General features: G+C 44.2%; 1 protein-coding gene across 1 annotated transcript; it reads right to left on the bottom strand.

Annotated features, from left to right (window-relative positions):
• Positions 1-671: 671 nt before the first annotated feature.
• Positions 672-23,263, bottom strand: LOC142584735 (uncharacterized). The gene is made up of 5 exons (XM_075694961.1): positions 22,937-23,263; positions 19,120-19,274; positions 4,653-4,723; positions 1,817-1,900; positions 672-928 (listed from the first exon to the last, which is right to left on the bottom strand). The coding sequence occupies exons 1-5, from the start codon at positions 23,030-23,032 to the stop codon at positions 795-797; spliced, it is 540 nt and encodes a 179-aa protein (XP_075551076.1). The 5' UTR covers positions 23,033-23,263; the 3' UTR covers positions 672-794.
• Between the last annotated feature and the right edge of the window lie 2,508 nt (positions 23,264-25,771).

Genomic DNA, 25,771 nt, shown 5'->3' with positions numbered 1-25,771 from the left:
TTCTCCCCATCCCCTATGTCATGCCCAAGCTGTGTCATTAGGGTAAATGAATGAAAAAAAGAAAGATCGCGCAGCTGAGCGCGACCGTGTAGGAACGCGAGCGATTCGGCACTTGCGTTATGGGCCGTAGTTGCCGATCCGCGCGTGCGCACACGCGAACACCACGACGAGCGAGGAGCGCGTGCACCTGCTAGCAGACGGAGCGGAAGCCGTGGGGTCGACTCATCGACAGCGTCTGCTCCTGGTGACATCACGACGAACGCGGCCCGGCACGGGATTTTGTGTGCGGGGCGCGCCCGCAGGGCGTAGCCACGTTCCTTGATCGTGGCGGCATTCGTAAATCGAAGCGCGTGTTTACTTGAAATGTTTAAAAGGTATCGGTGGTGGTGAAGGGGCCCTTTAAGCAATACATCGACGCCTTCAACTGAAGGAAAGCGCGGCAACCACGCTCATTTTGCACATCTGGTAATTTTTGTGAAATCAAAACGCAGCACATAATAGCTAACATTCATGAACCGCAACTCCTGCACCAGCTGTCGTGTAATATTTATTATGATGCAATAGACGGCTGAGGTACTTCGCTCTAATCGGCTACTCTATATTTACCTACATGTGGGCCACATACAAACCAAAAGAAAAATGCTTAAAGTGTAAAACCAATGCTACTGAAATCATTATTGTTAATATTGTTATTTTATTATTCGTAAAAGCATGAAGGTTAGATTTCAGTGTGACAATCTAGAGGCTTTGAAAGACTGTTCTGATTACAGAGTACAGGCTCTCATGGCTGCTGTTCAGCGATCGTGCTTTTTACACTTTTCATCCGTTTGAAGAAGTGTCCGCTTGGGGCCGCAGAAGTTCCCGTAAGCTGCCCAGCAGTGGTCCGGAACTGCGTCCTTGGCAGATTCGTGCACCCACAGCGTGCATTCTGCAAAAAGGTTCAGTTCATTGAAAACGTCGAGCCATCTGGCACAGACCATGTAGAAATTATTTCGTGACGTCTTATCGTTTCTCACAAACAGGCCCCATATCATAGTTAAAAATGTTTCCTCTAGTATTTTATTTCCCATATGGCTAGGTGGGTGGGGGGGGGGGGAGTTTAGCTTTCGTGAAGCCGACCGCTTTCATGGCGCACGGCCCCATTCCGTTGACATAATTTCATCGAATGTATTACTTTTTTATATTGTTATACGAGGCCATATAACGTGCGCCGAGCTTTTGAAGGTTTAGTGTACTGCAGGTAAACAAAGGAAAGGCGGTCTTCATGAGCTTGCACATTTTCAATATCATGCATAAAATTTCGTTTAGCTGAGGACTTTATGTGATATCGGTGAGAGAAGTGGTACATAGGCAAGAGAATGCGCTTGCACACTTCATTATTAAGCGAGCAGGCAGCACGATTTCTGTCGCAACCCCACAAATAGTCCTAACTATATTCGACGGTACGACAACTCAAAACAACCCAACCCGTTCTCATGGTGTCGTTAGTTTCGGGCCGTTTAAAAATACGTTCAGGAAAGACTACTCGCTTGCCGAGCAACAACTCCTCTGGCACACAAAATGTCGTTTGCGGCACAATGCATCTTGGATGCGCGTTACGCGCACGCTTTGCAAGAATCTGCGTCGCAATAACGCGTGCCGCTTTGCCACCGTTTTCGTGAAAGACAATACGTCACATGCTACGCTCTGGTTGCGAAATCAGATAACACCGGAAATCCTTGAACGGATGGGGTTCTTTGGAATGGATGGGGTTCGGTGGTCGCGTTTCCGCACAACCGCCTGAAAGTTGCCTAAGCCGATTCCAGCCAATGCTTACCAAAAACTGGCGCAACGAACAGTCCCACCACGCATTGGTTGTAGTCGGTGTACAAGAGAATAGCGTCAGCTCCCAGCTGGCCAGCTGCCGTAAAAAGGAAGCAATACATTAGAGGATTCATAATTCACCAATATCAATGAAAAGACATCAAATATTTCCAATAGTAAATGTAGCAAAGACAGTGAGAAAACAGAGGAGAATGAACGGGAAGTCAACCAGGATGTAACATTGTGTCCTACCTTAAACTGGACCATGCGGAGGGTAGAAAATAGTAAAAAAATTGTTAGGCAGACACTCTGCCCCTACGCGCACAGCCATCCGCACAAATCAACAGCACTAAGTATTACGCTCGATTGCAGACGCGCCTGCAAACGCCTGGAAGGATTGTGTGGGCCGTTCGTGAAAGGGCAACGGCTCAGGTATTTGTTCATGTCTGCTACCATCTGCCTTGCTCAGATCATTCCTTCATTGCTAAACTACACAGCAGTATTAATTCAGGCATCCAAAAATTCTGCAACCTAACCAATTTCTCTTTGACTTTCTTCAGAAAACCATCAGTAAAATCTATATTGTCCGGGAATAAACAAGACCTTGTGAAAACACGGGACCCACAGTTGCTGCTCTGCACTAAACATTCCCCGTCTAGGTCTGAATTATAGGAATTGGATGTCAAAATCAAAATATCCACAGCTCTTCTGTAATAACAATAACATTCCACGCTGAACGTACGAAAGTATCCGTCCAGAAGGGGCGGCTAATGAACTTTCTGTCGTATTCATTACATTTATGTATAAAGTATGAAACATCTAGATAGGAGACATTTGGGAAAGGAATACATAATAGGAAACACATCCAAATTGGTTTGCCGATTGAGCAAAACCACCCCACTTGGTGCAAATACTAGTAGCCCTGAAGGGGTTGGGCCTGCCTCACCTACACTAATCAGAGCAGAACCGTCCACTGTGAGAAATTTGAATTGAATTCTGCGGTTTTACGTGACAAAACAACGATTTGATTATCCGACGCGCCGTAGTGGTGGACGCCTGGTCAATTTTGGCCACTGGGCGATCGTTAACGTGACCCCAATGCGCGGCACACGGGCGTTATTTTTTTTTTTTTTTATTTCGCCCTCGTCGAAATGCGGCCGGAATTCGATCCCGCGACCTCGTGCTTATCAGCGCCACACTGAGGGTACACTGAGGTGCACGATATGGAAAAGTGTGGGCTAAATCAGTACAGCCAATAAACGTCTGCGATTTCTGAGTGCCCAGCATGTCAGTGCTTCTTGTCTTGTTCATAGAATCGCGTCGTAGCGCAGCTTCCCGCTATAAGAGGAACCGTTGGCTCGCGGCCAACCCGAACGCCGCCTATTCAAGTATACGCAAAACGCAATATTTCTTCGATGAGACAACCCCTGGGCCAATATAAATCAAATTTCCCCCTTTGAGAGAAAAAAAGTAAATTCTAGTGACAGCAGGAAGTAAGATTTTAATGTAATGTATTGCGCTTTTCTTTTAAACTTCCAAAAATTGGTGATCCTAAACAACAGAAGCAGGAAGCTTACAAATCCATAGGTCGGACCCAAAAGAAAATATCGCAGTTCTGTAAACAGCATCCGTTAGAGCATCGAAAGTGGGGAGGTTTCCAAAACGAATTTTCAGCTTATACGTGAATTTGTTACAATGCACATACCGGTAACCTACAAAATGTTTATGACAAAGTAGAACACCATATACATATGCTTTATACGGTTACTGCATTTCACCTACTTCTTTTACGCGTAACAAACCTAAATAACGTAAAAGCCCATAAATTAAAATTAAACCTGAGTAAGTTCAGCGAAGTGGTTGCCGAGAAAAGTGATTTCTCCATTCCCTCGTATTTACATTGGAGCCCACGAGCTCAAAGCTCCCCCCTAAAGGGTAAGTGCCCACTACAGAGTTTTAACTTACTTGTGGAGAAAGAGAGACGGCAACTTTAATTAGACGTCCCGACTGCCCAGCTTTGACCTGTTTCTCTCCATAAGACGCTTGCAGTCTCAGACCAAGCTCAACTCAAGAGGATAACTTACAGCTGGAGCTAACGTCTAAATAATGGTGAATGGTGAAACCTTACAGAAGACGGATAACTGCGGCACTGTGCCGTGACTGTCTTCGGTCGAAGGGGTGACAAGAATCGAGGCCAGTTCCCGCCAGGAGGCTCTGCTTCGTGGTGCGCGTCAAGATGCCGGAGAAAATGTTCGCAAGAAGAGGCTTGTGTATGCGGCAGCGAAAATCCGGAGACTACTCAGCACATCGAAGTGGAATGTGAAGGGATTCACCCAGTGAGACCCGTCGGGAACGTACACTTTCCAGAAGCGCTTAGATTGAAACTGGACGTAAGCCTGGCAGTCGAGATAAGCAGCACTGCCGGAAAAAGGCGGGGAAGAGATTGATACGACCGGATCCAGATCTGTTATAGGCATAGGTAGTGGTACAAGGCAGATAGAAAAGATTTGAGGAGGAAAAGAAAAGATTAAGGAGCTGCATACAAAAATTCTACAATGGAAAACATGTATAACGTACTTGATTTCATCAAGCAGGCCAGGCGACTATTTGTCACTGCCCCATTTCAAAGGGGATACCTGTAAACCATCATCGTGTCGTGTACCTAGCAAGCATGCTCTACAATGTAGTTCATTTATTCATTAATCCCATAAGCGCTCTTTGAGGTCATGCTAAACGCAACGTCATTTGAGCCTCAAGTGCTTTGGGAGCTCACTGAGGAATATGGCAGCATCATCACCACACCTTTCCAGAGTGGCTCACGCTCGAGTAGAACGAAGAGAAATACATACCTGCAGAGTTAGTCATCACGGCTCTATTTGGCAAGCCGTACCCCAACTTAAAGTGGAAGTCATGTTTCATGCTGCATTGAAAAGAAACAGAAATTACTGTAGCAAGGCCAGCGTAAGCATACGAACTTTATATGCCTTCCATCAATAATATACTACCAGAAACAAGCTTCATGTATAAAATACTCGGTATAATAAAGTTAGCAAAAGACAAGAGCTGTGTAATACTGCATTGTGTTATAAGTTTGCCTGCAGTACGAGTGTCACCTAACTGTTGATTTTAATGATATCGCGGTGATATGCAACGCAACGTAAGCGTTCATATTTGACGTGGAAATGTTGTTTATGGGAGGTCTGTTGTCAACTCTATGAGTTAAAAGTAGGGGTGTGCGAATATTGAAATTTTCGAATACGAATCGAATACGAACGAGGCAAAAAACTGTCTTCGAATATCGAATCGAATATAGAATATGTACGTACGTAGTATTAAAACGTTTCAAAATGTGGTAAGAATAGCTTTATAACGCTTGTTAAAAATATTGCATTTTACAAGGCTGCTGCAGGTTAAAAAGACCCTCATTACAGATAATGTGCTCAGGTAATGCCAGGTAATGCTCTCAGTCAAGTAATGCACTTTTTAGTGATTATCATTAAGGAAAACTAACTGCTCAACATGTTCAGAAAGTATACGCGCTGTGCACTGTGACAACAAATGCACTGTGACAACAATTCAAACGGTAGAAAAGACTTTCACTTGGAACTGAGGTGGCAGCGATGGCGAAGTACTTCTGGCCGAGTGTGCTTAAAAGCGGGTAGGTGAAGCGGCCAATGGCCTGCCACAACTCACAAGGATCCTTGCCCCTTTCGAGAAGATGCTTTTCCGTATAGTCTGTAACTTCCCTCTCAGAGGCAGATACCAAATGTGCGTTCTCCTTGTTCATCACTACACCGTCAAAAGCTTTCCATAAAGTGGATACCACCAGCGGACACGAACTCGACGCTGGCATGGCAGTGTCCTCACCTGGTTCTACGCCAGCTGCGCGGAGCTCCCTTGTTACAATGTCTTTCAGCCAGATAATCTAACCAGACGCCCGATGAACTGTGTCCTAAAAGCTTGGATCAAGAAACAAGGCCAGGTTGACCACTTCTTCAAATTCGCACTCAGCAAAACGAGTCTTGACACATTTTGCGAGATTGTTAGCAAACGCCGAGTTGCCTTTGCAATCTTCGAGGCGAGGCAGCATTCCAAAAATAATTGGAATTTGACAAGACGATGAGGGGTACTTTTCAGCACTTAAGATCACAGTTGCGTCAAATAAGGTCTTCAATGCCTCCAAAAACTTCACTGCATCTCTTCGCTTTGCAGAGTTAAAGGTATCTAGGCTCGTGTGAGTTCTAAGCTGGAAAAGGTGAGTTCAAGTCTGATGGACTCTTAGAGTTCAAGGAGCTTTGAGAGGATGAGGTGCTGACTGTTTATCTTGTGTCAACATCCTACACAATATAGAGCACGTCTTTGTTCAGCTACGTCTGCAGATCGTTCAGTCTTTTGTGTGCACTAGGGCTATGCTTGTAGTTCCCTACAATCGCTTCAGCTTTCTTGCAGAGTCTGTTGACTGCCGGAGTACACAACATTTCATTGCTGATCACTAGGTGCAGAGTGTGCGCAAAGCAGGCTCGCTGGAGCCAAGGCAGTCTCCTGGCAGCCGCTCAGATATTGCAGCCGCTCGGATATTGCGGCCGCTCTGATATTGCGGCCGCTGTTCGCTACGATGTCATTCACGCAGTCGATTGGTATCTCCCAGTCGGTGCATAGCTGCTCCAATGACGCAGCTATGTTCGCAGCCGTGCGACTCTCCGGCACATGTCGCGTGTTCAAAGTCGACTTTTTCATGTCGAACGTTACCGCGGGGAAATGACGCGTGAGGCTTACAAACCCCTCGTTGGCACGCGACGTCCAGATATCGCTCGTAACAGCGAGAGTGGTTGCTCCATGTTCAAGTACTTTTCGCAGCTCGTGCCGTACCTTTGCTGTTGCGTCGCTGTACATGCGCGGGACGAGCACACGCGACAATTTTGTTCGTGGAGTTGACTGTAGCACGACTGTACAGCTGCTTCGACCAGTGCTTTGGACTGATGTGGCAGAAAAGGTGAAGAAATGAATGGCTGCCACATTCTGGTGAAGTGCGTTTTCTTTCTTCTGAGACAATGACTGCTGTCTCTGCTGAAGTATATCATCCAGCGTCGGTTGATTTTTTAACGGAGGATTTGCAGTGGCCTCTTTTTTGTGCTCTTCCATCAACAAAGTGTGCTGCTTCATCTGATTTTGAATAGTAGTGGTCATTCGCGTTGGTATTTCAAGAGTATGTTCGCACGACTCGCACCGAGCTGTTGACGGCGAGAGCTTTGTGTAGTGCCGCCAAAGGAGACTTCTTCCGGCTTTCTTTTCTTGCTTGCTCGGTGGCTCGTCATCTGCAGTTGATGCCATTCTTGGAAAACACGCCTGATCGAGGACTGTATCTGCACTGAGATAGTTGCAAATAGCGCAATGGCGAAGTTAGCGTGTTTTGCGTTTGTCTCAAGAAGAAGCAGCGCAGCAGGTAACGGAGAGCCGGCGATTACATGAGAAAAGCGGGAACACAAGGCGGGAGTCGTCGATGACGATGCAACGTTCTCCTCGGACATATTTTTTTCTTTTTAATTTCCAAACATATAAAGATTGTCCAGGTAACACTTTGGGGATACATATTTCATCGCATATATTTACAGAGCCCTTCATTCCGAAAACACCTTCATTCCTACTAAAAGGAAACGCATTAACCGAGAATACCCGTGGATAACACGTGAAATCATCCAACTAAAATTAAAAATAAAACGACGGCGGAAAAAGGGAATCACGTGCACATTAGACGATCTTATCGGTACATTCAAACAAAAAATATCGGAAGCAAAAACCCGTTTCTTCGACACTACATTGCCTTCGTTTATGGCGCATGACCCTCACAAATTCTGGCGATATTTGTCAGATGAACGAGAAAAAATAACGCAAATCAAAATCTCAGATCATGTTATTTAGGACCCTGAACACATTGCTAAAGAGATGAATAGCTTCTTTCAGCCAGTTTTTACGAAACATGCTACAAATTAAGCTTTAACACCTTACGATGTCAAAATACCAATGGAAGAATTAACTGTAAGTGAAGAGGGCATGCTGTCTCTATTGCATAAGCTCGATCTTAAAAAATCTACCGGCCCCGATCAAATTTCTAACTCATTCTTAAGTGGATACGCAAGTTGGACATCAAGGTATCTATTTAAAATATTCACTCTTTCTCTTAAAACATCAGTGCTACCAGACGATTGGCGCAAGGCTGCAATAATTCCAATACATAAATCGGGCTCGAAATTAGATTTAAATAACTACCGCCCAGTGTCATTAACAAGCTCATGCTGAAAAATAATGGAACACGTAATATTTAAGGCCATAATAACTCACCTAGAAACAAACGAACTCCTATATAAACAACAACATGGTTTCAGATCAAGCCTGTCAACCATAACCAAACTAGCAGTGTTAACTCATGACATAGCCAACGTACTTAATAATGATGGCCAATTAGATGCAGTTTTTTTAGACTTTTCTAAAGCGTTTGACGTAGTTCCGCACCAGGATTTATTCACAAAATTATCGGCTTTCGGTATTAGTAATAAAATAATATCCTGGATCAACAGTTTTCTAACCAATCGTAAACAGAGCGTTTTAATCGATAATAATCTTTCACAACCACTCGATGTCTACTCCGGAGTACCTCAAGGATCAGTTCTGGCCCCACTTTTGTTCTTGATGTACATAAACGACATCCAGTTTTGCGTTAAAAACTCAATTCAGATGCGCCTGTTTGCTGATGACTGTGTCGTGTACACAGTCGTACACAACCAAGAAGACCAGATAGAACTTCATAATTCACTTCAAACAATTTACTCTTGGTGCAACACTTGGGGCATGAAACTAAACACATCAAAAACACATTACATGTCTTTCACAAATAAGAAACTCCCGCTTAACTTTTCATATTCGATCGGAACGTCAACAATCAACAAAAGCAACCAGGTAAAATACCTAGGCATTAAACTCACGCCTAACCTTAACTGGGAGCCTCATATTTCGACCATGTGTCAAAAAGCTATAGGCAAACTGTCCTTTTTAAAAAGGAGACTGCGCGCAGCACCACCACACCTCAAACTAAACGCGTACAAAACACTAATAAGACCATGCCTAGAATACGCTGATCTAATCTGGAGCGCTCATCAAAAATGCCTTATAAATAAAATATAACGCATACAAAAATTAGCAATTAGGTTTGTATATTCGGACTACACGCACAGACAAAGCAACAGCGCGCGCTTTAGATCCTATAGATGAGATGAACATTTACAATTATTATTAGGGTTATAATTATATTCGAGTGCTGATTGCCGTGTTATAGTTTGTTAACGAAGCTTCCCCTCAAGTCTAAATATTGTAAGGCAGTTTGTCGTGTGCGTATCATGGACACGCATGCTTATATCGCCTTCCGTTTCCCTACCACGGTTGCGCTTTAAAACCACGGTGCTGCAATATTGCTTTCCTCTCCTTCCTTCTTCTCCGCCCTTAAGCTGACTCTCTTAACTACTACACGCAGAGCCAAAGCAACAGCGCGCGCATGCGATCCCATAGATGAGATGAATACATATATATAGAAAAGTATCAGTCATAGCTCTCGTAGTATAGCCTTCTGAGCCGTTTCCCTTTTTTTCTTTTTTTTTTCTTTGAAAGAAGTCCTATTAGGGTTATTATAATTACACGAAGGTATTTCGCCCTCGCCTGCAGCAGTACTTGAGATAGCTATTCCGGCGGCTAGCTTCCCACGCTATGCGTGCCGCCCTCGCACCTGTTTAAGCTTTTTCCTAGACGCTAGAGCTATACAATGTCCGCGCAACCTTGAGCGATCGGAAAGCGCGTTTTCCACTCTTGGCCGAGGAGAGGGGAGACTTCGTTCCGGCCGCGAAGCTCTCTACATCTCAGTAAGGTGGTGGTGGTCTCGTGCTGACAATGCCCTCTCGGTGAGCGCATATTTCCCCGCTCATCTTTTAAGAGATTCAATACATACAAGCATTTGTCTCGCAAACCAGATTTATTTCAAGGGAATTTTCCACGTCTCAATAATTTCTCTCGTCGTATTCGAGTGCTGATTGCCGTGTTATGGTTTGTTAACGAAGCTTCCCCTCAAGTCTAAATATTGTAAGGCAGTTTGTCGTGTGCGTATCATGGCCACGCATGCTTATATCGCCTTCCGTTTCTCTACCACGGTTGCGCTTTAAAACCACGGCGCTGCAAGTTTGCTTTCCTCTCCTTTCTTCTTCTCCGCCCTTAAACTGACTGTCTTAACTACTACACGCAGAGCCAAAGCAACAGCGCGCGCATGCGATCCCATAGATGAGATGAATACATATATATAGAAAAGTATCAGTCATAGCTCTCGTAGTATAGCCTTCTGAGCCGTTTCCCTTTTTTTCTTTTTTTTTCTTTGAAAGAAGTCCTATTAGGGTTATAATTACACGAAGGTATTTCGCCCTCGCCAGCAGCAGTACTTGAGCCGCCCTCGGCCGCCCTCGCACCTGTTTAAGCTTTTTCCTAGACGCTAGAGCTATACAATGTCCGCGCAACCTTGAGCGATGGGAAAGCGCGTTTTCCACTCTTGGCCGGGGAGAGGGGAGACTTCGTTCCGGCCGCGAAGCTCTCTACATCTCAGTAAGGTGGTGGTGGTCTCGTGCTGACGATGCCCTCTCGGTGAGCGCATATTTCCCCCCTCATCTTTTAAGAGATTCAATACATACAAGCATTTGTCTCGCAAACCAGATTTATTTCAAGGGAATTTTCCCCGTCTCAATAATTTCTCTCGTCGTATTCGAGTGCTGAATGCCGTGTTATAGTTTGTTAACGAAGCTTCCCCTCAAGTCTAAATATTTTAAGGCAGTTTTCCTAGTCTCTAAAGCCGCTCGAGTTCACGCTGCTCCTCTGGCGGCCATTTTCCCAAGAAATTATGCCTTCCAACCACTCGACGAAAATCGACTGCCGCGGACATCATCAGTCCCTTTCCACATAAGTATGAGGCTCGGAGCAGGAGCTATGGCGCTTGAAAGTAACCGTTGGCTTGACGAACCAACCGACTGAGCTACCTTTCCGGGCAACATTGAAGGATCGCGAGTTCAAATCATATGTTATGTTCCTTTCCCCCCCCCCTTTTTTTTTCTTTCTTTTAATGTATTTTCCTTCATTTTATCACTGTACGGAAACCCTCCTAAAAGAATTATATATCCTCAATTATGTGTGGCCACACATGTGCAGGTCATAAATACCAGGTTCTCTAGCCGAGTGCCATCCATGCGGTATAACCGAGCTCAGATTGGTCCACCTTGACTGATCAAATAGGGCACCACTTTAGGTTAAATGAGGCGTACAACTCCTGCGGGACCCGCCGTGGTTGCTCAGTGGTTATGGTGTTAGACTGCTGAGCACGAGGTCGCGGGATCGGACCCCGGCCACGGCGGCCGCATTTCGATGGGGGCGAAATGCGAAAACACCCGTATACTTAGAATTAGGTGCACGTTAAAGAACCCCAGGTGGTCGAAATTTTCGGAGTCCTCCACTACGGCGTGCATAATCAGAAAGTGGTTTTGTCACGCAAAACCCCATAATTCAATTTTTAATTTAACTCCTGCGGGGACGGTAGAGTATCCGTCTCCAGTGCAAGAGGACCGTGATTCAAATCCCGGTGCCGCGCAATTCTCCACCGGAAAATGCAAAAAAAAACCGTGTGTTGAGAAAATTGCACAAACAGGCCTGGAGTGCGGCCTGATCCCGGTGACCAGAACCGGTAACGCACTCTCTCACCAGAGCAGGATTGGCCACCCTGGTGCAGTACTTGGCCACAACCTCCTATATGAATACAACAATCAAACCCCGGCCCTCAGTCCCCAGCAGCCGCGAAGCAACTGACCACGGCGGCGGTCAGATCTGTGACGCTGCAGAGGGTGCTAAGAATACCTGGCTCCGGACAGGCCGCCATTGGAATATGAACCTGGCAACGTTTAACGTTAGAACGCTATCTAGTGAGGCGAGTCTAGCAGTGTTATTGGAGGAATTAGAGGGTAGTAAATGGGATATAATAGGGCTCAGTGAGGTTAGGAGGACAAAAGAAGCATATACAGTGCTAAAAAGCGGTCATGTACTGTGTTACCGGGCCTTAGCGGAGAAACGAGAACTAGGAGTCGGATTCCTGATTAATAAGGAAATAGCTGGTAACATACAGGAATTCTATAGCATTAACGAGAGGGTGGCAGGTCTTGTTGTGAAACTTAATAAGAGGTACAAATTGAAGGTGGTACAAGTCTATGCCTCAACATGCAGTCATGATGACCAGGAAGTCGAAAGCTTTTATGAAGACGTGGAATCGGCGATGGGTAAAGTCAAAACAAAATACACTATACTGATGGGCGACTTCAATGCCAGAGTAGGCAAGAAGCAGGCTGGAGACAAGTCAGTGGGGGAATATGGCATAGGCTCTAGGAATAGCAGAGGAGAATTATTAGTAGAGTTTGCAGAACAGAATAATATGCGGATAATGAACACCTTTTTCCGCAAGCGGGTTAGCCGAAAGTGGACGTGGAGGAGCCCGAATGGTGAGACTAGAAATGAAATCGACTTCATACTCTGCGCGAACCCTGGCATCATACAAGATGTAGACGTGCTCGGCAAGGTACGCTGCAGTGACCATAGGATGGTAAGAACTCGAATTAGCCTAGACTTGAGGAGGGAACGGAAGAAACTGGTACACAAGAAGCCAATCAATGAGTTAGCGATAAGAGGGAAAATAGAGGAATTCCGGATCAAGCTACATAACAGGTATTCGGCCTTAGCTCTGGAAGAGGACCTTAGTGTTGAAGATATGAACGACAATCTTATGGGCATCATTAAGGAATGTGCAATAGAAGTCGGTGGCAACTCCGTTAGACAGGATGCCAGTAAGCTATCGCAGGAGACGAAAGACCTGATCAAGAAAGGCCAATGTATAAAAGCCTCTAACCCTACAGCTAGAATAGAACTGGCAGAACTTTCGAAGTTAATCAACAAGTGTAAGACAGCTGACATAAGGAAGTATAATATGGATAGAATTGAACAGGCTCTCAGGAACGGAGGAAGCCTAAAAACAGTGAAGAAGAAACTAGGAATAGGCAAGAATCAGATGTGTGCGTTAAGAGACAAAACCGGCAATATCGTTACTAATATGGATGAGATAGTTCAAGTGGCTGAGGAGTTCTATAGAGATTTATACAGTACCAGTGGCACCCACGATGATAGTGGAAGAGAGAATAGCCTAGAGGAATTCGAAATCCCACAGGTAACGCCAGAAGAAGTAAAGAAAGCCTTAGGAGCTATGCAAAGGGGGAAGGCAGCTGGGGAGGATCAGGTAACAGCAGATTTGTTGAAGGATGGTGGTCAGATTCTTCTAGAGAAACTGGCCACCCTGTATACGCAATGCCTCATAACCTCGAGCGTACCGTAATCTTGGAAGAACGCTAACATAATACTAATCCATAAGAAAGGGGAAGCCAAAGACTTGAAAAATTATAGACCGATCAGCTTACTGTCCGTTGCCTACAAAGTATTTACTAAGGTAATCGCAAATAGAATCAGGAACACCTTATACTTCTGTCAACCAAATGACCAGGCAGGATTCCGTAAAGGCTACTCAACAATAGACCATATTCACACTATCAATCAAGTGATAGAGAAGTGTGCAGAATATAACCAACCCTTATATATAGCTTTCATTGATTACGAGAAAGCGCTTGATTCAGTCGAAACCTCAGCAGTCATGGAGGCATTACGGAATCAGGGTGTAGATGAGCCATATGTAAAGATACTGGAAGATATCTATAGCGGCTCCACAGCCATCGTAGTCCTCCACAAAGAAAGCAACAAAATCCCTATAAAGAAAGGCGTCAGACAGGGAGATACGATATCTCCAATGCTATTCACAGCATGTTTACAGGAGGTATTCAGAGGCCTGGAGTGGGAAGAATTGGGGATAAAAGTTGATGGAGAATACCTTAGCAACTTGCGATTCGCTGATGATATTGCCTTGCTTAGTAACTCAGGAGACCAATTGCAATGCATGCTCACTGACCTGGAGAGGCAAAGCAGAAGGGTGGGTCTGAAAATTAATCTGCAGAAAACTAAAGTATTGTTTAACAGTCTCGGAAGAGAACAGCAGTTTACGATAGGCAGCGAAGCACTGGAAGTGGTAAGGGAATACATCTACTTAGGGCAGGTAGTGACCACGGATCCGGATCATGAGACTGAAATAACCAGAAGAATAAGAATGGGCTGGGGTGCGTTTGGCAGGCATTCTCAAATCATGAACAGCAGGCTGCCACTATCCCTCAAAAGGAAAGTGTATAAAAGATGTGTGTTACCAATACTCACATATGGGGCAGAAACCTGGAGGCTTACGAAAAGGGTTCTGCTGAAATTGAGGACGACGCAACGAGCTATGGAAAGAAGAATGATGGGTGTAACGTTAAGGGATAAGAAAAGAGCAGATTGGGTGAGGCAACAAACGCGGGTAAACGACATCTTAGTTGAAATCAAGAAAAAGAAATGGGCATGGGCCGGACATGTAATGAGGAGGGAAGATAACCGATGGTCACTAAGGGTTACGGACTGGATTCCAAGGAAAGGGATGCGTAGCAGGGGGCGGCAGAAAGTTAGGTGGGCGGATGACATTAAGACGTTTGCAGGGACAACATGGCCACAATTAGTACATGACTGGGGTAGTTGGAGAAGTATGGGAGAGGCCTTTGCCCTGCAGTGGGCGTAACTAGGATGATGATGATGATGATGATGATGATGATGATGATGATGATGATGATGATGATGATGATGATGATGATGATGATGATGATGATGATGATGATGATGATGATGATGATTCGGACTACAAAAGGCAGTCCAGTGTCTCGGGTCTGCTAGCAAGGGCTAACCTAAAACCCCTCTCGCAGAGAAGAGCAATTTCGCGACTAAAATTCATCTATCAATTATACCATGGTCATTTCCAAATAGCACGTTCTCATTACCTCCAAGATCCTCCAAAACGTTCAACCAGACTTAATCACTCCAAAACAATATATCTTCCCCCAAGTCGTGTTCGTGTTCACAAGGATTCCCTTTTTCCGTCAGCCATTTCCCAGTGGAACAAGTTAACCAACGTTATTGTGTGTTGCAATAACATCGACTCTTTTATTAACTGCATTCAGTGTATTGACTTGTCATCATGATTTTTTTTCGTTGCATCTCTGTACCACTCCTGCACGGGCCGTGAAGGGCCTGCAGTAGATTCAAATAAAGGACATCATATATGGTTGTGAAAGAGCCATAGGATAAAGCTTGGTAAAAATAAACTCAAACTGGTCGTGTCTCACGGGCGTCATGCAGGTAGACTAAAACAGAGCAAACAAATAATGAGCCAGTCATGCGAAGTTCTCAGAGATTAAACACGTTCTGAGGAGAATGCGGAGCAAGTATATAATTCATTACTTGCTCAATCATTCCGCCTGTCAGAATATTCGCCGTTTCTACTGTTATTGGGCCATCTTCGAATATTCGGGAATTTCCGAATATGCATTACTCGAATCGAATACGCTTCGAATAAGGAAAATATTCGATTCGTATTCGAAATTTCGAATATTCGCACATCCCTAGTTAAAAGTGTTTCCGCAATGAAGCTACGAGCCAGCTCCGTCTTCTGAGTACCAATACTTATAAACTTTAAAGTCTTTCCTTATGTCTTTACGAAACCATTCGTTGAGGTATGCCCCTGTCAGACCTACACAGCAAGGTACATAGTTCACATGCAAGGTGTCCCACGTAACTTTAGCCAAACTTTAAAAATATCCAAATGCCACGTGGTTGGGCAGAACCAAAGTAATGTTGTTTGCCGTCACTTTGAGATACACAGATTATTATTTTGCATTCCACCTAATCACATAATTAGCCTTAATAGGGAATCAACTTCTCAAAAATTCTATTTCCACGAAAAGTGCAAATGAAAAAAGTGTACAGCAACATGAATAATTCGAGCTGAAGCTTTTGTTGCTCAATACGTGCTAAATAAAGGTGTTCTTCCAAGCCTGAAATAATCCCGGAAATACACGCAACATTGCCGCGCGACTGGCCGCTCGAGGCACTTTGTGTATATTATGATGGGCTCATGACGTGCTTATGATGGCGTATGTAGCCTCATAAATTCACTAAACCTAACCACCTCACCTAAGTATGATGGAAATAACGCCAGAATATTTGTTTGAACCAGTAACATTTCTAGCCAAATACTACACCTAACATTTACGCAACGCTTAAAGACAGTGAACTTGCCCGACGACTGGAAAAGGTCCACGTCGTACCAATCGTCAAAACTGGCGACCACTCCCACGCCATAAACTGTCCCCCAATTTCTCTGACTAGCATTCCTTCAAAACTACTAAAACATATAATCTCATCCAACCTAATGGCTCACCTGGAATCTATCAACTTTTACCTTCACCAGCACGGCTTCGGAAAACTGTTTTCATGCGAGACTCAACTGGCCGAGTTCATTCATGACGTTCTGCAATTCGTGGACCTTGATCTGCAGATTGATGATATTTTCTTGGACTACTAAAAAGCCCTCGACCAAGTTTCCCATCAACACCTACTTAAAAAACTCACATCTATCGGAATCCCACATAGCTTGCTTTCCTGGCTTGGAAACTTCTTAAAAGGGGCGTGCTCGGTTCACCTCTGCAAATAACTACAATTCATCCCTTACCAGAGATTCATTGCGTGTGCAACAAGGCGCTGATTTATCACCTCTACTTTCCTCATCTACATCGCTGACTAAAATTAAAAATTATTTCCGTCTTTTGGCGGACGACTGTGTCGTGCACTCCCCTAAGAAAAAATCGAATATCACCTCACTCAAGCAGGACCTCGATTACATCGCAGTATGATGCGAGAAATGGTTCATGCCACTTAACCTCACTAAGTGGAAAGCTCTGACATTCACCCGCAACCACCGCTTGACCAGTCACCCATAGAGTGAATTCTGCTCCCATCAATCATGCCCCGCCTTAGATATACCTCGGCGCTCACATGGCATCGACACTATCATGCTCAGCATATATTTAGACCATCTGTTCTAATGCTTCACGTAGCCTCAGATATTTAAAATGTGACATGAAAACTGCATCACCAATAAAAAAGCTAGCATATGCAGCGATCTTACTCCCGCGGCTAGAATGCGTCATCGGTCTGGCACACTGCCCAATCACATCTTTCCCGTGACATAGAAGCAATGCGAAGTCGCGCTGCTCGGTTCATAACCTCTGAATGCTCTCGTAAAACCAGCATAACCGCACTAAAACGTACGCTTGAACTACCATCACTTGCCTCCCGCAGGATGATCTCTCGTCTCTGCTTCACACCTTCTACTACCATCCGCACTCCAGGCATTCCCTGTTAAATCCACCTTCCCCTACATCTTCCCGCTTAAGCCACAGTCATCCTATAGCACGCATCATCTCCCGATCATCTACCATGAACACTTCATTCTTCCCCGACACAATAACCCATTGGAACAGCTTCCCAAAAAACATCGTCTCATGCACTGACTGTAAATCGTTCCGCCAAATGTTAAATAACCAAACTGTTTAATCATCGATACAACCCCACCCTTACTTCAACACAACTTTTTCCTTTTTCACAGCTATTCTGGCTTGATTTTGTCTGCTTTCTCTCTTTCTCTTTCTCTCTTGTTGTCCTGTTCATTTGTTCTGACATTGTCGCAAGGATTGAAGCTCTCACTTATGTAATGCTTCCGGGCCTTTAAAGTGAAAATAAATAAAATAAAACGAAACTACACTTTTTGGCATTAAAGCAAGAAACATAATGGAGTAAAAGAGTGAAGTGTTACCTTTTATTTTTTTGCTGTCACATTCCGAGTAGAACAAGAATCTGGTTTAGGTGTGTTCCCCAGACAGCGCAAGACGCCAGCGCAAGGCATGCTGAACATTATTTGTGGAACGCTGTGGTCTTAAATGACAACAATTTGTTGCTGTTTATCGTGTCTCTACTTTCTTTTTCAATTTTAGAAACAACACTACTACTTACCGATTCACAACGTGCAATACTAGTTCATTGCGAAATGGAACATATGGGTGCGATGAGAGCTTTGGGAAGCCTTTTCTAAACGAAGAGCTAATTTCGGAGGCGTCGTGAAATCGGGCTAGTTTAGGTCATCCTCTCGTGTCTGAAGAAGCGAAGTTTCTGCGTGGAGCCAACGTTTCGACAAGGAAAGTTGTCTTTTAATGAAGCCAAGCGCCTTCGACTAAACATTGGCTCTAGACTGAGGCTTTTCTCGTGCGCTGACTCTTTATTAGTTGAAGTCTCGTGGCATGTTCATTCGCGCAATAACGAGCACCGGCTTCAGCAACAAAGATTTAGAAGAAACAAAAAATGTTTCGTACATCTCTTCTTTATTTTAAATATGTATTTTGGTGGTTGGTGTTACACACTTGTCCGAGAAGAGGAATTTCCATCGAACCTTGCAATTCAGTTCAGCATCCATCCTCTTCGATCAGATTGGCCTTGTTTGGACGGACTGTTTTGAGCATACAAGCATTATTGAATTATACTGCATTCAACACTCTACTAATACTCCATGTTCTGCAGGCTTTTTAGTAACTTTCAGAAAGGTGTGTTTGCTTGGCTCGTCCACATTTTGCTTCTTTATTCCGAACCTACATTCTTAACCCCTTGGTGACAGATAGCATTTTACCGCCTTTTTTTTTTAGTGGTTGATGGTGCTGGCGGGTAGTAGCTGCACGAGAAATTGCGACGTATGGGTGAACAATTTTAAATACCTAATTAATACATTTCTATTTATTCACTTAAGGGCACACGTTCTAACTAGGAAATTAAAGCCGAGTGGTGCTGAAACCATGTTTACGCAGAGAAATCCTAATGCTAGGACTTTTTTCGGGATGTCAGTATTAAAAGGGCGTTTCAACCAGCAATTTGCCGAAAAGATATCTCTTTATCAGTTTGGAAGGACCTTCAATGGAAAGGCAATCCATTTTTAGAACATTTTGGGGGATGGATATGTTGCAAGTAGTTTGAGCCTAACGCATCAGATTTCTCTACTGTCAATCTTGAATTTTGCAATTGCAACACACTCCTTAAGTGAATAACTCAGTACCTGAATCAAATATTTCATTTAATCCACCCAAATCTGGTCAAATGTGCCTCAGGCTCGTCATTCTAATATCTCTCCGAACAAAAAAACTTTGAAAAGAGCAGAATACCTATGAAGTAAAGGTACAACTGGGTACTCACGGCGATCCGTCGCTATCTTGCTCGACCCACTGCCACTCGACCTCGGTATCTCTCGTGACCTCGTCCAGCTGACGTACTCTGGCCGACACGCACACTCTCTGCGGTTTGTCTTGCGTGGTTGCAATGGCCGTGAAATTCTGGATGGCCTTTAACGCCTGGGAACGACGTGCCGACAACAATTAGCGCCGTCGTCGAGACTAACAATAGCAAACCTACTGACAGACTGAAAAAACGATATCAGCCGTCTGCAAGATTCGCTGCTAGTACAGCGGCAATCATAAAGGACCCCAGTCTGGGTATAGGCGTCTGGCGCCTAAGACGCCAACGACGGTAGAATGTATATTGAATAGATAAAAGCCGCAGCTCAATCAGGATAGACGTTGTTCGAGTGCCCGCAGCTCCTTCAATCTTTCTTACAGTGCCTATTGAAACGCCCAGCGACCATCCCCGTGCGACCGTTGTGGCCGTTATGATGCAAACAATTGCCTCAATCATCCAGCGATTCAGAGAGCAGAATGCTGGAAAGAATAGAAAAAGAAGAGGTGAGGCTCTAGACGTGACCGTGACGTGGGGTCCAGGCTCCGACGTGGCAGAAAGAAGGGTAGAAGTGTCGCTTGCGGACGCTAGATGAAGCAGGAGAGAGTGCCTATGTTTCTGGTGAAGTTCGCCTCCTGGCGGCATGGCAATACGAAACACCGAAATATTTTAATCAATCATTTAGACGCAAGACCCCCAAGAGCAGTTCACAAAACAATTGTGACTAAATCTGAAGTATTTGCTACAAGTCTCGAAGGTGCCCCACTTTGGCTTATTTGCGCTCACTATAAGTACACCCGTGAGCAAAAGAACACGGGTCGCATGGTCGTCGAAAAAACTGAATTTCATTGTAATTAACACACATAAACGGAAGCTAAGGAGTGCGCTAGAAAAGTCGTGATGCCAAGTTTGGACTGCAGTCTTTAATTGCAAGCTGTATTCACACACAGAGGAAAAAATGAGTTTTATCACGCAATCCCTGGCCCGCATACTTTTGCTCAAGGGCATAAATCTCACATCAAGCTGTCGTCTACAAAGGAGAATGCATTGTGACGCACACTAATTCTACCTTGTTTAGAGTAACTTTGCGGCAGCTCTAAATTTAGCTCAATTTTTTTTAAAGATTCATTGTTGTGCAAAATATGTTGCTTTTAGGAGGAGAATTGAGACTTTTCCTCTCAAAAGACACGCGTGTACCGAAGAGGTTCAAACACGCACCGGCTGGTGCGGTTGCACGAAAGCACTCACTTGCACAAAGCTGAGCTGGTTCGTTTAAGCTACACACCTACAAATGATGGCTACAGCCGCAAAATCGTGCCAAAGCGCAGCGTTGTTGACTTTTGAGAAATTCGTGCTCTGGCCAATATGTTTAATCAATAGGAAGTCAAGCGTTGACGACGCCGCACTCGGACCGAAAGCTGCGTCTCTGGGGTTTCACGATGCACTGACACCTGCAGTTGCAGAATTCAGCAAGAGAAAGAAAGAGCCGAAAAGAGCTTTGGCGCGAAACGCCAAACTCTTCGCAGCTCCTTCTCCTTTTCTTTAGTTTTTTGTTTATCTTTGTGCTTTATGCTTCCGTCTTTATATAATTGTGAGCGAAGTGAGGTGCGTTGTACGCTGTTTTTGTGTACACTGTTCAACAATTCTATTCAGTTCAATTCAAGCATGCAAAGTGTCTGACTGTCTATCTTCTTAACGCAATTGAATGCTTGCAGTTATCAGTTACTCCCTTGCTGTGGTTAAAAAACTGTGATCTCTGAGAAATTTTGTAAGGATACAACGCCATAGATTGACGTCTGAAGCAACAGTCACCAAGGGGTCTCAAATCCGTGTACCACCCAGTTACCCATGGCAACTCATTGATCGCATCGCCGTATTTCCCTCAAACTTTCTTTTTACCAAACGTACCAGTTAACCTTATACCGCGAAACAGCGCTCACTGTTTCTGCTTCTATCGTCACGCTAGAAAGGCATCATACTCCTGAAGTCACGGCCTGAAAACGTCCCGCCACACCGATGCGACTACATGGTGAGGCACAAAATTACTGCCCTGGCGGTCGAGTGTCCTCTGCAAGCGTGGGCGTGGTACTTCGTTCTATTCGCGGCTGCGCAGACTGCATTCCTAAGAGAACAGCACACAAAACTTTTCGCTGGGTCAAATATGGGTGCCCATTAACAAAGATCCCAATGTGCAAAATAACACAAAAGTGGACGACTTTCTGTTGATTCATGGTAACGGTCAGCGGGAACAACTCAGTGTAGCCAATATTATTCGTGAGCCCCATAAGTTTACGGTGTCTGTTATACCTCTGCTATTGCTTCGGTTTGTATTAAAAAAATACTGATCAGTAATACCCAGCGTTAAGGAATTTCACCTACAATCAATTTTCATGACGGTAGTTCCGGGAAGGCCTATAGCTCGTCCAATGCAGGGTATGTTATTTCCTTCTTCTTATTATTCTTTGAGCCTTCTAGACAAGTTCTTAACCTCTGGAACTTAGTTTGTGCTGACAAAATTTCTACCATCTCTTCGCCAGCTTTTTTTTTTCTTTGATGTTGTGCCCCAATCGGTCACATCATAAACAGCATGCGCCTATCGATGTTCCATAGCTTTCTTACAAGAAAGTAATGTGCGCTCCATGCTAAAAAGGCAAGTACACGCGACATAGATAACTTTTATTCCTTTGGAATCAGATCAACTTCAAGGGCCGTAAAGTCTTTTGGCGCGCAATGCTAAGAAAGTTTACACTCTTCAAGACGTATCTTGCCTCCAACAATCGATCTCTGCCTATATTGTGCTTCGTTTCATTAAAACTCTGTGCACGCTACCTTCTTGTCAAGAGTGCTATGCCACGCTGATAACGCGCACGCCGTTCGTGACCTAGAAGTCCGGGCGTGCAGCTGCGTTGAAGAAAGGAAAGGCGGGCAAGATCAATGACGATCATTATTTGGGGACAAGATAACGTTCAAAGGGTGCAAACATTTCTCAAAGCGTAGCACACGACGTGTGCTACGTGAAAGATGCCCTGACGCAAACAATGCAGATTGGCGTTGTAGTTTATGCATAGCTTAGACATAAAATGATTTTAGTGTACGTATACCAGAAACAAATAATTACCTGGGTAGGTATTAGGGCGAAAGCCTTAAGTTGATCATGGCTCGAAAAATGCGTTCTCCGGCGTTATCGAAAAATTGACCGTCCGGCGTTATGGCAGCAAAATTGCTTGTGCCACCCACAACTCGTGGTGGGACTCGACCCCACGACCTTTGATAGCAGTCGAACCCTCGACCTTTGGTGGGAACAAAATTCAATGGCCCCAATGGTCGAACCGATGTCTATTCGTTGGCGTCCAACCCACGACGTTTGGTGGTAATTAAGGCGAAGTTATTTAAGGCACAGATAATTAAGATGAAATTAATTATGGTACTCGAACCCATGACCTTTCTTTGGGGAGAAAACAAGTAATAGCAAGTAACAACGCATCCCAACGAGAATGCCAGGTAACTTATTGATCGTCTCGTGAGCGCGCTGACATTCGCATTCATCCTCTCTAGCGCGCGCTCAAGTAAATGTAAACTTATTTAATTGGGCCTGGCTAAGCCAATTAAAGATATACAATCAAAAGAATAGGTTGAATTGGGCAATGTGATAACGAAAACTACTGCGTTATATTTTGCCGTCGATTTGCACTGCTATTCAGCAAGAACTTCGATAACGACGATAGCCACCCTGTGGAGCGTAGAAACAAGGCATAGTTCGCCTTATTTCAGCGACACTTACCAGTGTGAAGTCTGGAAAAGCTATCTCCAGGGGCGCAGGTGGCGGGAGCCAGCAGTAAGACAACGCAAGCGATGCTGTGACGCACAGAACATGCATGATTTTAGACGCAGTCTTCTTGCCACAAGATACACGAAAGAAATAAAGTAGCACTGTTCTTTTTCCGAGTGCAGCGTTTAAGAAACGAGAGAAAGCGACAAGACGACTAGGCTTGCCTCTTGGAGCTTCCGCGACACACTGAGAAGATACCGCTCAATTTGTACTTCGAAATGCTATGAGGAAGTCCCGAAAGGCATTAAAGCGCGACCTTGAGCAAGCGCTTCCCGCCGCATAGTGGGTTTCGAAAAAAACCGGCATTCGCAAGAGATGCAACTCCGCGTTTCTGGGTTCTATTTCGCATGATAATGTATAACAAAATGCTTCGACTGGTCACCTCCACTACCGGTTTCCGCTAGCTGCCGCGCAAAGCTTAGACGGTGGCTTTGCGCCAAGTAGTGCTCCACATTGTGTAAGAGGGAAAACGCGGGGAAGGCTGCAGATGGAAATTCAAGACGATGAGCAAAACGATAATAAGGCAAAAGCAGGAGCCAACGTCTCGACCACTGAACATGTCTTCTTCAAGCCGACGTATGCTTTCCTCGGCAAAGCATATACTATAGGTACGGTCCTTCTAAAGGGCAGAACAGGTAAAGCGGGTGGGCGAGGCAATGACCGAGGGTTTGTTAGCGGCGAAGGTGCAGAATTGAAAAGGTGTGCTATTCAACGTCGGTGAAAGAATGTGAGGTGGCGCCGTGTGCCAGCTGGTTGACGTGCCACTGCAGGTTCCTTTTTAAGCGAAAGGGGTCTGGGGGGGATTATCTGATTCGTTGAAGGTCAGTGAACTATGGTCTCTGCAAGAGATGAAAGAGACAATAAAAGGAGCGGCAGATATTTGTGCTCCTGGAAAAAAAATGGAATAGACAAAGGAAACTAAGCAACCCAATGAAGAATAACTAAGTGTGTCTATAGTTTCAAACTTAGCACAGCGAGTAGATTCTAAAGCTCCCTTTGAAACATTTACGCTTCTTGGTTGTCATGTCTCGAACTTATGGATGAAGTATGATTCTCTGTATTTTCTTTCTCACGCAGATTTGAAATTGGACTGTAGGATGTAGAGTTAAAATTATGACCTGGTTGGGTTGAAAGGCTCGGCGACGGCTTTGGGAAGCTTTTTAGCTGTGTCCGCGCGATGTCCGTTTAACCGACATTCATTGATTGTCACGTTTCGCCGATATATTGTTTCTTACAGAAGGAACATTGAAGCATATAAATTACATTGGAACTATATACTATTAGTAAATACTAGGTTTCACTTCTTGTGTATAGCTATTTGCGGTGTTTTTAATTTTACAGGCGCTTTAAAGCTACCTGCAAGTTTTGCACCTGGGGTGATAACATTCTTTTATTACGAGGGAATATGTTAGCTCATCATTGAATGTTGGTCTCGTTGCATTGCATATCACTGAGACGTCCGAAAAAAAAAAAAGAAGCTTCGCTTGCACATAGATCGGCAAGTGCGTTGGATCCGTTGCCCGTACTTAAAAATAATAAACAGGTTTTTGAGAAGTCTCCTTTACACAAACAGCAATTTCACTATCTGAGGTATATTGCTTCGAAAAGCGAAGAATAATTCTGCAAAAAATAACCGAAAATATTTCGTTAATACGGAAAAAAATTATTATTAAAATGTTTCAGTAATTTTGTTTCAATAACTGTTTTCCAACACTACACCTTCTTAATAAGTTTTAGCTCGTACGTAATCCTAGTTTCCCTAATAAAATAATATGTAAAACTCGGAAACGTTTTGGTGAGATCGGCTGCACGGTCGATCTCAAGAACATTTGTTGGTTTTCAGAAAGAGCACTACATTGCAGCTGCACTAGGAAGCACAAAATTAATTTTCGACTTCAAGTTTTACAAAGGTTCGTCAAAATAAGCAAGATTAAAAAAATAAAGATTCATGACCCGGAACAACAACAACGCCTCGTCGCCAGGACCAAGGAGGCAGATAAGGCAAGAGGGTTCCTGGAATGAGGAGACCTGCCGCCGAGAGTAGAGACGGGGCTTACCCCGGGATACTGCTTCGAAAATAAACGTTTATTCCTCCTCCTCCTCATCCTGAGCCCTTCCACATTGTGAAGAAGGACGAGCAGTGAAGCTGCGGTGTGTTTGACCTCAATCGATGCATATATATATATATATATATATATATATATATATATATATATATATATATATATATATATATATATATATATATATATATATCTTACTGAAGGACACAGACAACGAATAATACATATTTTGACTGTGGAGTGAGTTTGAGTCTTTTATGAAGTAGCAACGTGCGCAATACCGCCGCATGGCAAAAGGGAATTCTACAATATTTAGAACTTCACTGGGAACTACGTATATGCGAAAAGTAGATGAAACTCGACGTATTGTTAGAGTCGTTTCAGCGGCTAATTGTTATATAATTTGTTTCGGAATAGTCTCAATAAAACAAGAGTTACTGCCTTTTTCTTTAGCTATACACTCTCCGTAGACGGCCATGTATTGACAGCATACGGAAATTCTGTAACGTTTACAACTACACTGTGAACTAACTAATCATGACAAGTAAATGAAACTCGGCGTAATGATAGCGTCGCCTTAGCGGCCAATTTCAGTATAACTTCTCCAAGATACCGACACTAGATTGAGAGCTACAGAGCATTCGCGAGAAACGGGACACGAAATTTTTTTTTCGTGTTGGCGCGACGCGTTGACGGACGGACATCGACCGCCGCCAGAGGGTAG

This window comes from Dermacentor variabilis, chromosome 6, assembly GCF_050947875.1.
Source record: "Dermacentor variabilis isolate Ectoservices chromosome 6, ASM5094787v1, whole genome shotgun sequence".
NCBI classification, from domain to species: domain Eukaryota; kingdom Metazoa; phylum Arthropoda; class Arachnida; order Ixodida; family Ixodidae; genus Dermacentor; species Dermacentor variabilis.
Note: the sequence above shows the minus strand (reverse complement) of the source record. Positions and strands in the feature narration are given on the sequence as shown.